We start from the raw sequence: 14,980 nt of genomic DNA on the forward strand, positions 1-14,980 counted from the left end.
ATTAAATGTTGGTTACCGTTAAGTATCGCACAAGATAAATAGATAGCCATAACGGTCAACTCATTCTTTGATAAGTTGAGTTGCTGAGAAGCTAGCAAGTAGTTGTATGCTAATGATCATATATGATGGGCTAAGTCATGAATTACGTAAATGGTTGCCTATGTGTCTTTTTGCTTGGCATGTAACGATTCACAATACTGGTTTCACGATTCAATTTTCCCACGATACTTTTTTTTTTTTAATTAAATGAAAATTTTACCAAAAAAAAAGCAACACGTTTTCCTGTTCTTTCTCAACTTCAAGAAGATAAGAGATAAGATAAAACTTTATTAATCCTGAAAGAAATTCTTGTGCCAGAAATTGTTCCATTACAATATAGAAGTTAAAATACAACAATACAAGCTGAAAAAAAACCTACGTAAAATAAAAACTGTACAAGAAATCAACACCTCAGAAACAGTGCCTAATAGAGAAAAATAGAAATACTGTGTTACAAATTACCCTTTTGTTAAAATAAAGGATATTTTTCTTAATAAACAAAAATTATGCACATTTTGTAAAAGTTGGAGTCAAATATAAGTCTATTAACGAAAATATTCCTTTTCATTAAAAATGAGAAGTTAATAACTAGGTCTTTTCTTAATAAACATTTTTGAACATTTGTCCTTTCTCCATGTTTCTCTTTTCTTTTGCTTTTAGCAAGCTGTAAAAAGAGAGCTCGATTTCTTGTTAAACCTATTTGTACAATCATACAACAGTTCTTCCCCATTTTAGGTTTGTTTTTTTGTGTGTTTTCACAGCATTAGAGCTGTGTTACATTGCTGTGTAGGGCCTACAGTGAAGTCACGTGTATTCCTGCTATTGTGGATTATTGTACCTTCTGCTGTATAAACAACGCATTTACAGCTCAGAAATACAGAGATTACGTAAAGTTTATTTTTATTTCATCGATTTGAATCATCATAAATTTGTATTGTGATTGTGATTTGATCATCGCGCAATATCATTACATGCTTACTTTTTGGTGCATATTAAATAACAGGTAAAACATTCAGCATTGTTTCATAAAATATCACAATAATATTGTGGCTTATGATATGTCAGGCAGTGATTGTAATATGAAAAGTTTTATACCAGAGAATTTATGATGAGTCCAAAAGTCTCCAAGTCTGACACACAGTAGGGTTTTATCCTTGCTGTCACTCCAGCAAGATGGCGCTGCTGAGAGCTATGACAGCAGTCATGAGCAGTACAAAAAATCCAGAATGTCCATTTGGGTCACTGTGATTGCCAGGAGGTTGTTGTATCTGCTTCTGCAGGAAGCTCCCCAAGTACAATATGTAGAGCTCAACACGTTTCTGAGTCTTCATTTGCTCTATGAGTGCAGGGTAACCAATTCCTGTGATGCTCACTGTATCGTTATCACTATCTTGGAGCTCAACAGGTACTGGAACCTTGGATGTGCAATTCTCAGCATTGCCAACTCTCCCAGAACTGCCATTGGAAACAGTTATGGGGTAATTCCCCTGGAGGCTACTAACCTTTGCATCATGTTTTTGCAAGAGGTCAGTTCTGTTCATGCATTCATCCATGTACGTTTCATAAGTCTGGGCCTGAGGCGGTGGCTTAAATGTGTAGTCACGTCTATGGTCATTTGCATCGTTAGATTTCATGCCATAGTGGCAGTGCATGTAATAGTTGTAGTAATACTCCTCTTGGCGACTTCTGAAGTGAAAGTGTGGCTGCGGAAATTGACCCAGGCCACACCCTACAGCCATCCCTGTCATTGTCCCGAGTCCGGCTGCCAGCACTGCCTTTTTGGCAAAGCCTTTGGACTCCAGAGTTGGTTCATAGCCCGTTTTATGAACCAATTTTGAAAAAAAGGAGCCATCGATTCCATACCCTGGACCCCCAAATCCACCTCCATAGCGAGGACTAAGGATTTTGTTGTGAGGATTCCAGTTAGGATATGATCCTCCTGTGGATGGATAGCCCCCTGGGAATCCTCCTGGCTGTCTCAAGTTTCAAGTTTATTTGTATAGCACTTTTAACAATAAACATTGTCGCAAAGCAGCTTTACAGAATTTGAACAACTTAAAACACTAGCTAATTTTATCCCTAATCTATCCCCAATGAGCAAGCCTGTGGCAACGGTGGTAAGGAAAAACTCCCTCAGACGACATGAGGAAGAAACCTCGAGAGGAACCAGACTCAAAAGGGAGCCCATCCTCATTTGGGCGACAACAGACATGACTATAACATTAACAGTTTTAACATGAAATCAGTTTCGTTGATGTTATAAATTCTTCATTGATGGAAACTTGAGTGCAAAACTGTTCATGACAACTGTACTCCTAAAATTAGCAAGTCAGCTGTAGTCCTCAGCCATAAAAGCATTACTGTAAGAGTCCAGAGCGTCCTCCAAGTGTGACTTTCAACTGTCCTCATGGGGCCGTCCTCCACAGGAGCGATGCGATGAGACTCCAACCAGACACAGGGCACCAGGATGGATCAGGCAGGTCTGAGGAGCAGAAGAGGTTCAGCATCTCAATCCCAGGACCGACATGTAACTCAGAGGGACAGATTTGGGGGGGGGGGGGGAGAGAGAAAACACAGGTTGTTAGGTATGCCCAATGTCACCTGAATAAGTAGGAGCAGTATTCATATTGCACTGAGTGCAAGCAGGGACTCCGGCAACTAACTATGACAGCATAACTAAAAGGGGAGAGCCAGAAGGTAACACGGGCATGAGGGAGCCCCGGGACATAAAGCAGCAGCCACGACACCATCAACAAACTCGAGTGAGCAAGCGAGTGGGGGACTGACAGCATCCATACATCCCAGTTTACAAAAACACTCTGTCTGACGACCCTCCAGATCTACACCTTTACCTCATAAACACCATTAACACAAGGCTTGACTAAACAGATATGTTTTCAGCCGAGACTTAAACGCTGAGACTTTGTCTGATTCCTGAACATGACTTGGAAGGCTGTTCCATAACTGTGGGGCTTTGTAAGAAAAGGCTCTGCCCCCTGATGTTGCCTTCACTATACGAGGTACCAGCAGATAGCCTGCACCTTTTGATCTAAGTAGGCATGGCGGGTCATAGAGGAGCAGAAATTCACTCAGGTACTGTGGTGTGAGACCATTCAGTGCTTTAAAGATCAATAGTAGTACTTTATAATCAATATGAAATTTGATTGGGAGCCAATGCAGTGTGGATAAGACAGGGGTGATGTGGTCATATTTTCTAGTTCTAGTAAGGACTCTTGCTGCTGCATTTTGAACTAACTGGAGCTTGTTTATGCACTTATTGGAACATCCAGACAGTAAGGCATTACAATAATCCAACCTGGAGGTAATGAAAACATGAACTAGTTTTTCCGTGTCATGTAGTGACATTAAATTTCTTATCTTAGCAATATTTCTGAGATGAAAGAAAGCTATCCGGGTGATGTTATCAGTGTGAGTTTCGAATGAAAGACTGGGGTCAATAATCACTCTGACGTCTTTTACTGCTGCATGTGAAGAAACAGAAAGGCCATCCAGAGTTACTGTGTAATCAGAAAACTTACTTCTAGCTGCGTGTGGTCCGAGTACAAATACTTCAGTTTAGTCAGAGTTAAGCAGAAGGAAGTTAATAAGCATCCAGTGTCTAATGTCCTTCCTCAATTCTTTTAAGCTGGTGTCTCTCATCAGGTTTTGCAGAAACATACAACTGTGTGTCATCAGCATAACAGTGGAAACTAATACAATGTTTACGAATAATATCACCCAGAGGTAGCATATATAAAGAAAAAAGCAGTGGACCCAAGACAGAACCTTGTGGAACACCAAACTTTACCTCAGGATGTCTAGAAAAATCACCATTTACATCAACATACTGATAGCGATCAGTTAAATAAGACCTGAGCCAGGAGAGGGCTGTTCCCTTAACTCCCACAACATTTTCTAGTCTATCCAGAAGAATGGAATGATCAGTGGTATCAAATGCTGCACTAAGGTCAAGCAACACAAGCAGCGAGACACAGCCCTGATCAGACGCCAACAGTAGGTCATTTACTACTTTAACCAGTGCTGTCTCTGTGCTATGATGAGGTCTAAATCCTGACTGATACATTTCATGGATGTTATTCCTATGTAAAGGTAAGCATAACTGCTGTGCCACAGATTTTTCAAGGATCTTGGAGATAAAGGGGAGGTTTGATATTGACCGATAATTGGACATCTGACAGGGATCAAGGTCAGGTTTTTTAACCAGGGGTTTGATAACTGCTCATTTAAAGGATTTGGGTACATAGCCAATCCTAAGAGAAGAATTTATTATTTTTAGAAGCGGTTCAATTACTTCAGGTATTATCCGTTTGAATAGACATGTAGGTAAGGGATCTAGTACACAAGTTGAGGATTTTGATGTGGAGATTAATGAAAGTAATTCAGTTTCTCTAAGGGGAGTAAAACATTCTAATTGCTGATCTGATACAGTTATATTGTTAACTACAGGGTCACTTACATTGTCTGAAAGCTTACATTGTGTGGAAGCTCTCCTTCCACACTAATTTGAACGCTACCAATTTTGTTTGACGCTATTTACGTTCCAATTTTCGAGTGGTCTGTTTTAATGTGTGAGTGTCATCATTATACCAGGGTGCTAATTTTTTGTCTCTGACCATTTTCCTTTTAAGAGGAGCTACATTATCTAAAGTCTAGCGGAACGTTGACTCTAAGCATTCAGTTGCCTGATCAAGTTCTGCAGGGGCTGACAGTGACCCAATCAAAGTTGATAACTCTGGGAGATCATTTATAAAGCTCTGTGCAGTAGTTGACGTGAATGTACATTTAATACAGTAGCATGGTGAGGTGCATATATTATTACTCAAGACATATTTTGAATGAGATGAGACAATGATCTGAGATAACTTCAGACTGTGGAAGTGTGGCTATATTTTCTACGTTTAACCCGAATGTTAGTATTAGATCGAGGGTGTGACCACCATTATGGGTCGGTCCTATGACATTCTGATTAACCCCTACTGAATCTAAAATGGACACAAATGCTGTTTTCAAAGGGTCTTCTGGGTTATCGAAGTGAATATTAAAATCTCCGACAACTAAAGCTTTGTCTAAGGAAATAACCAGATCTGAGATAAAATCTGCAAATTCAGAAAGAAACTCAGAATATGGCCCCAGGGGCCTGTAAATAATAAATAACGGAATTAACTGGGTAGACCTATTTTTTGAGGCTACATACATTATATGAGTATGAAGAACTTCAAATGTATTAAATTTAGAACCAGGTTTGTGTGTTACACCTAGATAATCATTATAAATAACCGCGACGCCGCCTCCTCTGCCAGTTTGACGAGGCTGGTGTATATAACTGTATCCAGGAGGACTCGCTTCATTTAATGCTATATATTCATTTGGCTTAATCCATGTTTCAGTTAAACAAAGTACATTAAACTCCTGATCAGTAATGAGTTCATTAACCATTAGCGCTTTAGATGTAAGAGATCTAATATTTAATAGCCCCATCTTTAGATCAAAGGTGCTGGCAGCAGCTGTATAGTCAGTATGATCTAATTTTATATTGATTAGGTTACAGTGGTGGCTGGTAGTCTTTCAAACAGGGGAGGCTGGTCGGTTACGATATTTCCAGATTTTAAAAGAAAAAACACATCAATTTTGCCCATACTCTTGCCTCTGATCTGGCTGATTGTTGGCAGGGTCACAAACTGTGAAATAACAAGTTCTTTTGGCCCATTAGCCTACTGTCCAATATACATGATGGTGGTGTTGGGGGGGAGGAGTATATTTTAACATTTTATATTTTAAAATTGTGGCATGTTGTTTAAAAATTGATCATTATTGAAAGCAGCTCTTTGTCAGGAACCTCAGCAGTAACAGCAGAGTGTTCTGGAATAGGCACAAGCACTGACCTTGGGGAGCCAAACATAGAGCTGGGTGCCACACATTTCATTCAATGACACTTTCCCTATATTTTACTTATTTTGACTGAGAAATGTTTTATTGACAATTTTGATAACCCTTCACTTTTAATCCAGGTCTGTAGTGTGAAATGTTCTCGGCTGTGTTTTTGTTTAAAAATGTTTTCCAAATTGTAGCTGTGTTTAATTCATATCCAGAGAAATATATATTCCAATATAATATACTCAGCATAAACATTTTAAATAGATTCTATATTTTTGGTCCATCCATGACATATTACTAAAGTAGCCTATTTACTGTTGTTGATGTGGGTCACTTGCTGTTAGCCAATTCACTTTCTCGTACCAGGAGAGCTGAAAGGAACGAGTATTATTCCCTACCTTTTTCACCAAGTCAATTTGAGGCGTTGGTCTACCCTGCTCTTTAATTTTGATTTTTTCCTCGAAAGGAAGCCTGGCAAATGGCTTCGCCAAAATTAAATCAGCAATGCTTGGCATCCATGCGCAGCTTTCTTGCTAGCTGACTAGCCCCCTCAAGTTCAAGTTCAGTCACTCAAATAAACGAAATTTCTGGAACTAAGATAGCAAACTTGACAACACTATATTTGCACTTTATTTACAATGAAAATATATACAAACTAAAAAAGCTGGTAGAAACCGTATGTAATGAATGAAATCGAAATGTAAGCTGATCTCTTACACCACACCACTTGCGAATCCGCATGGGACTGAACTGAAATTCACTGCTGCCCGTCTATATTTGAAACGAGCTGTCAATCAAAGAAAATATCCAGCTGCTTTCACCAATCGCCAGTCTCCTCGCGGAAAGCTTTGCCATGTCCCTCCCACTGTGAGGCTGGGAGTCCGTGGGTGGGCATTTTCGCAGTATTTGTCCAATAATCATCTTGCATTTTGATATTGACAAGCGCATAGCTCCCAAATGCCATTGAAGTCCACTGAGGCTGGGAGTCCATGGGACTCCGTGGGCGGGCCTTTTCGCAGTATTTGTCCAATAATCGTCTTGCATTTTGATATTGAAAAGTGCATAGCTCCCAAATGCCATTGAAGTGCACTGAGGCTGGGAGTCCATGGGACTCCGTGGGCGGGCGTTTTCGCAGTATTTGTCCAATAATCGTCTTGCATTTTGATATTGAAAAGCGCATAACTCCCAAATGCCATTGAAGTCCACTGAGGCTGGGCTGCATCGCGCTGTCACGGGGGGGAAAAAATCACGCGCACATTAGGTGAACTGGGGAAAGTTATAACGGAATAATTTCGCACTGTAGTTGGGTTGAGCACATATATTTCTATGATTCTGGATCTGAAATAGCAATATTATAAGGTCGGCTATAACATAAGCCTAGCGCAATTCATCCTACACGATGTTCGTCATTTTTAGAGGAGGCTGAGCCTCCCTCGTTGTCTTAGAGCAATCGCCCGTGTTAGGTTACTGGAACAAACTTTCTGAATATTTCTACTTTTTTGTTTAGCTCGGGGAACAGACACAGTCTCGATGTAGTGGATCCTGAGTGACGACTCTGTGCAACTAGCAGACAGTCGGTTTAGCCTGTTCGTCTGCTCCCTGGCCTTGGCTCTGGATTGTCAGAAATTAACTAGGCCTGTTCTGAGACTATGACCTATGCTGCAGGAAATGAGAGCAGCACCTTTCTGAGTGGGATGGATACCGTCCCGCCCTAACAGGCCAGCAGTGCCCTCAAAATTAGCCCAATTATCTATAAAGCCCACACTGTTTTCAGAGCACCACCTGGACAACCAGCAGTTCAGTGACCATAACCTGCTGTAACCAAGCCGCATTGGGATGGGGCCAGAGCATACTACAGCATCGGACATCGCCTTCGCTAATTTAAACACCTCTACAAAGTTACTCTTAGTAACCTCAGACTGATGAAGGCATATATCATTAGCTCCTGCATGGATAACTATCTTTGAGAACCTGTGCTTACCTAAGAACCTAAGATTACCTGCTATGTCCGGCGCCCTGGCTCCCGGTATACATCTGACTAAAGCTGCTGGTGCCCCTAAAGGCTAAGCTAATTTCACATGCCGTATGATAGAGTCCCCTATAACCAGAGCTCTTTCAGGTTTCTCAGTGGGTGCATCACTAAGGAGGGCAAACATGTTTGACACGTGATGCGGATAAGAGTGGTGCTCCCATGGGCGAGCCTCAGCGGTAGCTTTGGCTCTATGCTTATGCCGCCAAGTCGTCACCCATTCGCCCTGCTGTAAGGGCTGTAAGGGCTCTAATGCTAGAGTTGGGAGACTGCTAACTCCACCTAGGACATCCAGACTTTCCCCTACAGAAACTACACTGTTCTCATTCTCACTGGCCTTCTCTAAAGCCTGGATACATGCTTCTAACACTATAATCTTCTCTGTCAGAGAGCTAACTAATCTGCACTTATCACAAGTAAAGCTATCGCTAGCGACGGAGGAAGAATGACTAAATATCCTGCACTCAGCACACTGAACAGGCTGAAGGTGTGCCATGATGAAAGGATTTACATACCTGTTGATATTCAAGCAGATCCAATGTGGATGGCCTCCGCTTGTGGTCTTTACACAGGAGGAGAAAAAAAGAAAGCTTCCAGTTATGGCGTTCTTCCGAAAAAAAGAGAGAGAAAAAAATGGAAAAAAGAAAGCGAAAGTGGAAAGTACAAAAAGGAAAGCGAAAGTACAATAAAAAATGAAGAGGATACTGGAAAATTATTTGTAGAAAAAATAAAAAAGATTAGTAATTAACGCCAACACTCGCAGAAAAAAGACTTGTTGCAAACAACTCGGGAACCAGGAAGTGTGTCCTGCTGTTCTCACTGGGTAGACACCACCCACTGGATATCCTTCAGGGTTGAATTTTCCAGGATACTGGTTGGGGTAACTACCACCTGCAGGGTACTGATTGGGATACCAACCAGGATTATAATGCCCTTGACCTGGATACTGCCCTCCAGATGGATAACTTCCACCTGCAGGGCTCTGATGAGGATATCCCCCTGGACTAACACCTCATCTACTAGGGTACTTGCTCCGCTGATGAGGCTTGTTTGAAGATAAAGATGTTGATGTTTTAGTGTTGGGAGGCTTCTTACTACTTGTTCCTTTCCTGGCTGCTGAGGTGCCATGCAGCAATAGCATTAAAATCAAACAGAGAAATGTGAAGACATACAGTTGCTCCATCCTGTAATCAAGGGGAGGACACTATTAGGACATTTAGTTGTGTCTGAACACTTTTTGTTCTTTATCGGTTAACCCTTCCAAGAAAAGGCCATTTGACAGAAAGTTAAGACTCAGATGTTAATTGTAGGAGAAGTATATATTATTATATAGTAGTATGGCTAACCTTATAATCTCACCAAATTTACATTTGGTTTCTAAAGTAAAATGTTATATATAAAAAATAGCAATGCTACTACAGAAGTAAATTCAAATCTATTCTTAGTTACCAAAACCCTACACCATATGTGTGGTGACCCTCCATACCCATGCCGATACACCTACAATCCTCTCCTCCAGGTCAGGTGATTTTTCTATTTCAAACTTTACATTACACAAAGAAATCCAGGAATGAAACTAGAAGTGGAAGAAATAGTTGAAAAGCCATTCATCTCATTGTGAATTTATTAACATGAAAAATGGGAAATTCATGTTTCATTTAATTATATATAGCCTAATAATTTTTTTCAAATGTTTTCTCTTTGTCACTGAAAAAAATTAAACTTATTTAACATATATAAAAAATAAATCGAGTCGTACATGAGCTGACTGCTGATGAGGCACATAGCTCCGAGTCAGCTATAATCCATGTACGACGAGATTGAGTGGAATAACTGTTTTATTCTATTCACATTCACTGGATTTTGAGAAACTGAGCATTTTTATTTTTACTTTTTGCAAATTTGATAAAAATTTTATACAGGCGGCACGGTGGTGTAGTGGTTAGCGCTGTCACCTCACAGCAAGAAGGTCCTGGGTTCGAGCCCCGGGGCCGGCGAGGGCCTTTCTGTGTGGAGTTTGCATGTTCTCCCCGTGTCCGCGTGGGTTTCCTCCGACTGTTTCCCCCACAGTCCAAAGACATGCAGGTTAGGTTAACTGGTGACTCTAAATTGACCGTAGGTGTGAATGTGAGTGTGAATGGTTGTCTGTGTCTATGTGTCAGCCCTGTGATGACCTGGCAACTTGTCCAGGGTGTACCCCGCCTTTCGCCCGTAGTCAGCTGGGATAGGCTCCAGCTTGCCTGCGACCCTGTAGAACAGGATAAAGCGGCTAGAGATAATGAGATGAGATGAGATGAAAACTTTATACAAAATGTCAGACAATATCATTTCCGTTTAGAATGTAAACAAACTGGCGAAATGACAGGAGCAATGCATGAAAAATACTCATTCATTTATCTCATTATCTGTAGCCGCTTTATCCTTCTACAGGGTCGCAGGCAAACTGGAGCCTATCCCAGCTGACTACGGGCGAAAGGCGGGGTACACCCTGGACAAGTCGCCAGGTCATCACAGGGCTGACACATAGACACAGACAACCATTCACACTCACATTCACACCTACGGTCAATTTAGAGTCACCAGTTAACCTAACCTGCATGTCTTTGGATTGTGGGGGAAACCGGAGCACCCGGAGGAAACCCACGCGGACACGGGGAGAACATGCAAACTCCGCACAGAAAGGCCCTCGCCGGCCCCGGGGCTCGAACCCAGGACCTTCTTGCTGTGAGGCGACAGCGCTAACCACTACACCACCGTGCCGCCCATGAAAAATACTATAATAATAATAATTATTATTATTGAAAAATATAAAAAGATATGTTCTTATCATCAAATACTTTTATTCCATATTTTGTTGCTTTTTTGTGTGTTTTTTGGTGTGTTTTTTGGTTTTTTGTTTTCGAGTAGAGTTTTTATTTCGTCCTTGGTTGGTTCAACGACATGCGCCACCATTTTGTTCTTCGTCTTTAGGTTTTTTTTGGCAGTTGTCAAACCAACTTAAAGGTGCATTACGACCACTGACTGGGCTGGAGTGTGGAACAGAAGATATTGGGGGGGGGGAATATATATTTTTAACTATTTCTGTTTCTTTTAAATATTTGATAACAAAGCTGCCATTTTTGTTTTTCTCTACTCACGGTATATGAGCTGATATCCTAGTCGTAGAGCAGCCAATCAGAGCATGCGATTGCTCATATCCAGTGAATGTGGATAGAATAATGTTAGATATCTCATAGTAGTCGGTACAGCATTTTGTACTTAGTATTTATTTTATTATGATGTTACACTGCTTTAAAGCTAATTGTCTGATCTGTGGAGAAGCGTTCAAGTATGAATTTCATTGTACCCTGTTCTTTGCACATACAAGACCAGTCAAAAGTTTGGACATGGGTTTTTCTGCATCGTGACTATTTTCTACATTGTAGAACAATACTGAGGACATCAAAACTATGAAATAACACATATATGGAATTATGTGGTGAACAAAAAAGTGTCAAAAAACCAAAATATTTCATATTTTAGATTCTTCAGCATATCCAGCGTTTACCTTGATGACGCTTTGCACACTATTGGCATTATCTTAACCAGCTTCATGAGGTTGTCACCTGGAACGCTTTTCAGTTAACAGGTGCCTCGTCAAAAGTTAATTAGCGGACGAGTTTCTTGCCTTTTTAATGCTTTTGAGATCTAACAGGAAATAGTAAATAATAAAAATACAGTGAATAGCCCTATTACTACGACAACTGTAGTAATCCATATTATGTCAAGAACCGCTCAATTAAGTAAAGAGAAACGACATCCATCATTAGTTTAAGACATGAAAATGTGTCCAAACTTTTGACTGGTACTATATGTGAGTTCTAAACTTGCTACCTTTCAAGATGAAAAACCAAAGTAGGGTAACAAGCAATAATAATAATAAAAAAAATCTAATTAATCACATGCTGTGTGACTGATTAATTAATCTAAATTAATTGTCTATATCAGTACTTGCCTGTGATTTAAAAATATTTCAATTCAGATGGATTTTGGTAGATGAGTACATCAATGATGTCATAAACATTAAAAGTCAACATCTCATTTCCCATTTATTCAGAAAACTTTTTCAAATGTTCATATCCAATAATGACAATACCAATCAAAAATATGACCGAAAAAATTTTGTTAATAAATATCATCCGGGCAGCACGGTGGTGTAGTGGTTAGTGCTGTCGCCTCACAGCAAGAAGGTCCTGGGTTCGAGCCCCGTGGCCGGCGAGGGCCTTTCTGTGCGGAGTTTGCATGTTCTCCCCGTGTCCGCGTGGGTTTCCTCCGGGTGCTCCGGTTTCCCCCACAGTCCAAAGACATGCAGGTTAGGTTAACTGGTGACTCTAAATTGGCCGTAGGTGTGAATGGGAGTGTGAATGGTTGTCTGTGTCTATGTATCAGCCCTGTGATGACCTGGCGACTTGTCCAGGGTGTACCCCGCCTTTCGCCCGTAGTCAGCTGGGATAGGCTCCAGCTTGCCTGCGACCCTGTAGAACAGGATAAAGCGGCTAGAGATAATGAGATGAGATGAGAAATATCATCCGAGGTCATCAAAACGCTCTCAAATATCTAAAACTACAGCTTTGCATGGAACTAGTTGGTGTAGAGATGTTGATGAGAGATGATCATGTCAAAACACGGTTCTTCAGCTGGACAACTGAGACACGCCTATAGAGAAATGTCTACCATTTATATCTCCAGATAATGGAAGTTCAGTGTGTCCGTCATATCTGGTCTGGAGCAAAAACTATTTTGTTTGGTTTTGTTTTCATCCATACTGTGTCTACATGTGAATGTTTCATTATATCTTCTCCATCACCAGCATCGTGTGTGTGTGTGTGTATACATGCCTTACTAACATACTCCATTCAGCAAGGCAGTGCAATAAAAACAAAAAACACACAACCCTTTAGTGTCTATTCCTCCATTTCATCTGCTCTTCGCAGATGTCATATGTTTTAGAGGAACAGAGAGTTTCATATAGGATAGATTAATTAATTATTTAACAAACTAATAATCATTGATTAAATAATCATTTTCAGCACAAGAAACCAACATGGCCATTTTTGATTTTGCACTTTATTTAAAAAATAAAAATAGTAGTGCGTTTCTGCTTTCTTACCTTAAAGATGCTCATTTCTGCTCCTCCATTAAATGACACTTACTCTGATGTTCAGACTGGAATTCAGCCAGAGATGCTCTGTATTTCCTATCTCAGTGCACTTTTTTATAGGGTAGAAGATAATGGGGTTGGATAAAGTGTCCCAGAGGAAGGTGATTTGGGGTGGGGTTTCCTTTCTCACTCATATAACAGGGAAAGAATGGAGCTGGAGTTATGCAATCTAAAAGGCAATGGGTTTTTGTTTGTTTGTTTGTTTGTTAAGCTTCAGATTATTCCTAAAATGGTAGAACTACATACTCATCCCTTTACAATGCTCTCCAGGAGAAGCCACATATCTGTTCGAAATCATAGAACGATTTGGACCAATTTGTTTTTGTTGTTGTTTTAATTTGGTTTACATTTTATGTGTGGGGCGGCACGATGGTGTAGTGGTTAGCGCTGTCGCCTCACAGCAAGAACGTCCGGGTTCGAGCCCCGTGGCCGGCGAGGGCCTTTCTGTGCGGAGTTTGCATGTTCTCCCCGTGTCCGCGTGGGTTTCCTCCGGGTGCTCCGGTTTCCACCACAGTCCAAAGACATGCAGGTTAGGTTAACTGGTGACTCTAAATTGACCGTAGGTGTGAATGTGAGTGTGAATGGTTGTCTGTGTCTATGTGTCAGCCCTGTGATGACCTGGCGACTTGTCCAGGGTGTACCCCGCCTTTCGCCCGTAGTCAGCTGGGATAGGCTCCAGCTTGCCTGCGACCCTGTAGAACAGGATAAAGCGGCTACAGATAATGAGATGAGATGAGATTTTATGTGTTTTATTATTGACAAAGCCAAGTCTGAAACCTGCTCACTGCTGCTTACGGTTTTAATTTTGGGTGCTTGACATGCTTCCTTCTACTGAGCGCAAAAAAGGTTATTAGCTCATCCAGCCGACAGGTGATGAGTTTATGCCATCATGTGTTGTCCTTCGTCATCCACATTTCATGAAAATCGCTTCTTCTCTTTCAGTTCTTCATTGATTTTTATTCTTTTTGGCAGGAAGGTAGGGCTACCTGGGGTGCATATAGCTTCTACCCAAATTTGCATAATTGCAATTAATAATGAAGATATGGAGTAATTAATCAATCCCTAACAAGCAGTTTCCACACAAATCGCTTCTTCTCCATCAATTCTTCACCGATTTTGATTCTTTCTGGCATGAAGGTAGGGGCACCTAGGGTGCATATAACTTCTACCCAGATTTGCTTCATTACAATTATTAATGAAGTTATGGACTAATTAAGCTTAAGTGAGCAGTTCAACAAATATCACTTTCTCTCTGTCAATTCCTCACTGTTTTGGATTCTTTTTGGCAAAGAGATAGGTTTTCCTAGGATGTATATAGCTTCTCTATATAGCTTGGAACATTTATTGTGCAAAGTGGCCCACTTTAGATCGTTCCTTCCGGACTAGATGGGGTTGGAGTGAGCTACGCCATCATTGATGGCCTTGTTTACTTATCTTTGCAATTTTTTTGTTTGTTTTTTATGCAGTAACATTTTTAATACTTAACCTGGAAAACTTTATGAAATTAAGAGAACATTCCATGTATCTGCACTTTACTGCATGTTACAGCAGATTAATGATATGTTCACTTCCTGGTTGTTGGTGGTTTCTATAGTGATGGAGGTTTGGCATGTGTTACTGATTCATTACAAAGATCACTGATTGAAAATCCAGAATTGGTCCTGAAACAGGAAAACATATTAAGTGATCATTAGATCCTCATTTTTGCACCAACTTGATCAGGAGGACACTGTTCCATGAAGATGCTCTCTTAATATTTTCTATGCATGTTAAATACAAAGGTATAGTTGGTTTATTTATTGAGCAGTGTCTAACGT

The 14,980-nt window shown here is 40.6% G+C and overlaps 1 protein-coding gene across 1 annotated transcript; it reads right to left on the reverse strand.

Moving 5' to 3' along the window:
• Positions 1 to 1,199: 1,199 nt before the first annotated feature.
• prnpb (prion protein b) lies at positions 1,200 to 9,453 on the reverse strand. The gene is made up of 4 exons (XM_060908595.1): positions 9,413 to 9,453; positions 8,758 to 8,967; positions 6,481 to 6,483; positions 1,200 to 2,016 (listed from the first exon to the last, which is right to left on the reverse strand). Exons 1-4 carry the CDS (start codon positions 9,451 to 9,453, stop codon positions 1,200 to 1,202), a joined length of 1,071 nt encoding a protein of 356 aa, XP_060764578.1.
• Between the last annotated feature and the right edge of the window lie 5,527 nt (positions 9,454 to 14,980).

This window comes from Neoarius graeffei, chromosome 25 (genome assembly GCF_027579695.1).
Source record: "Neoarius graeffei isolate fNeoGra1 chromosome 25, fNeoGra1.pri, whole genome shotgun sequence".
Taxonomy (NCBI): domain Eukaryota; kingdom Metazoa; phylum Chordata; class Actinopteri; order Siluriformes; family Ariidae; genus Neoarius; species Neoarius graeffei.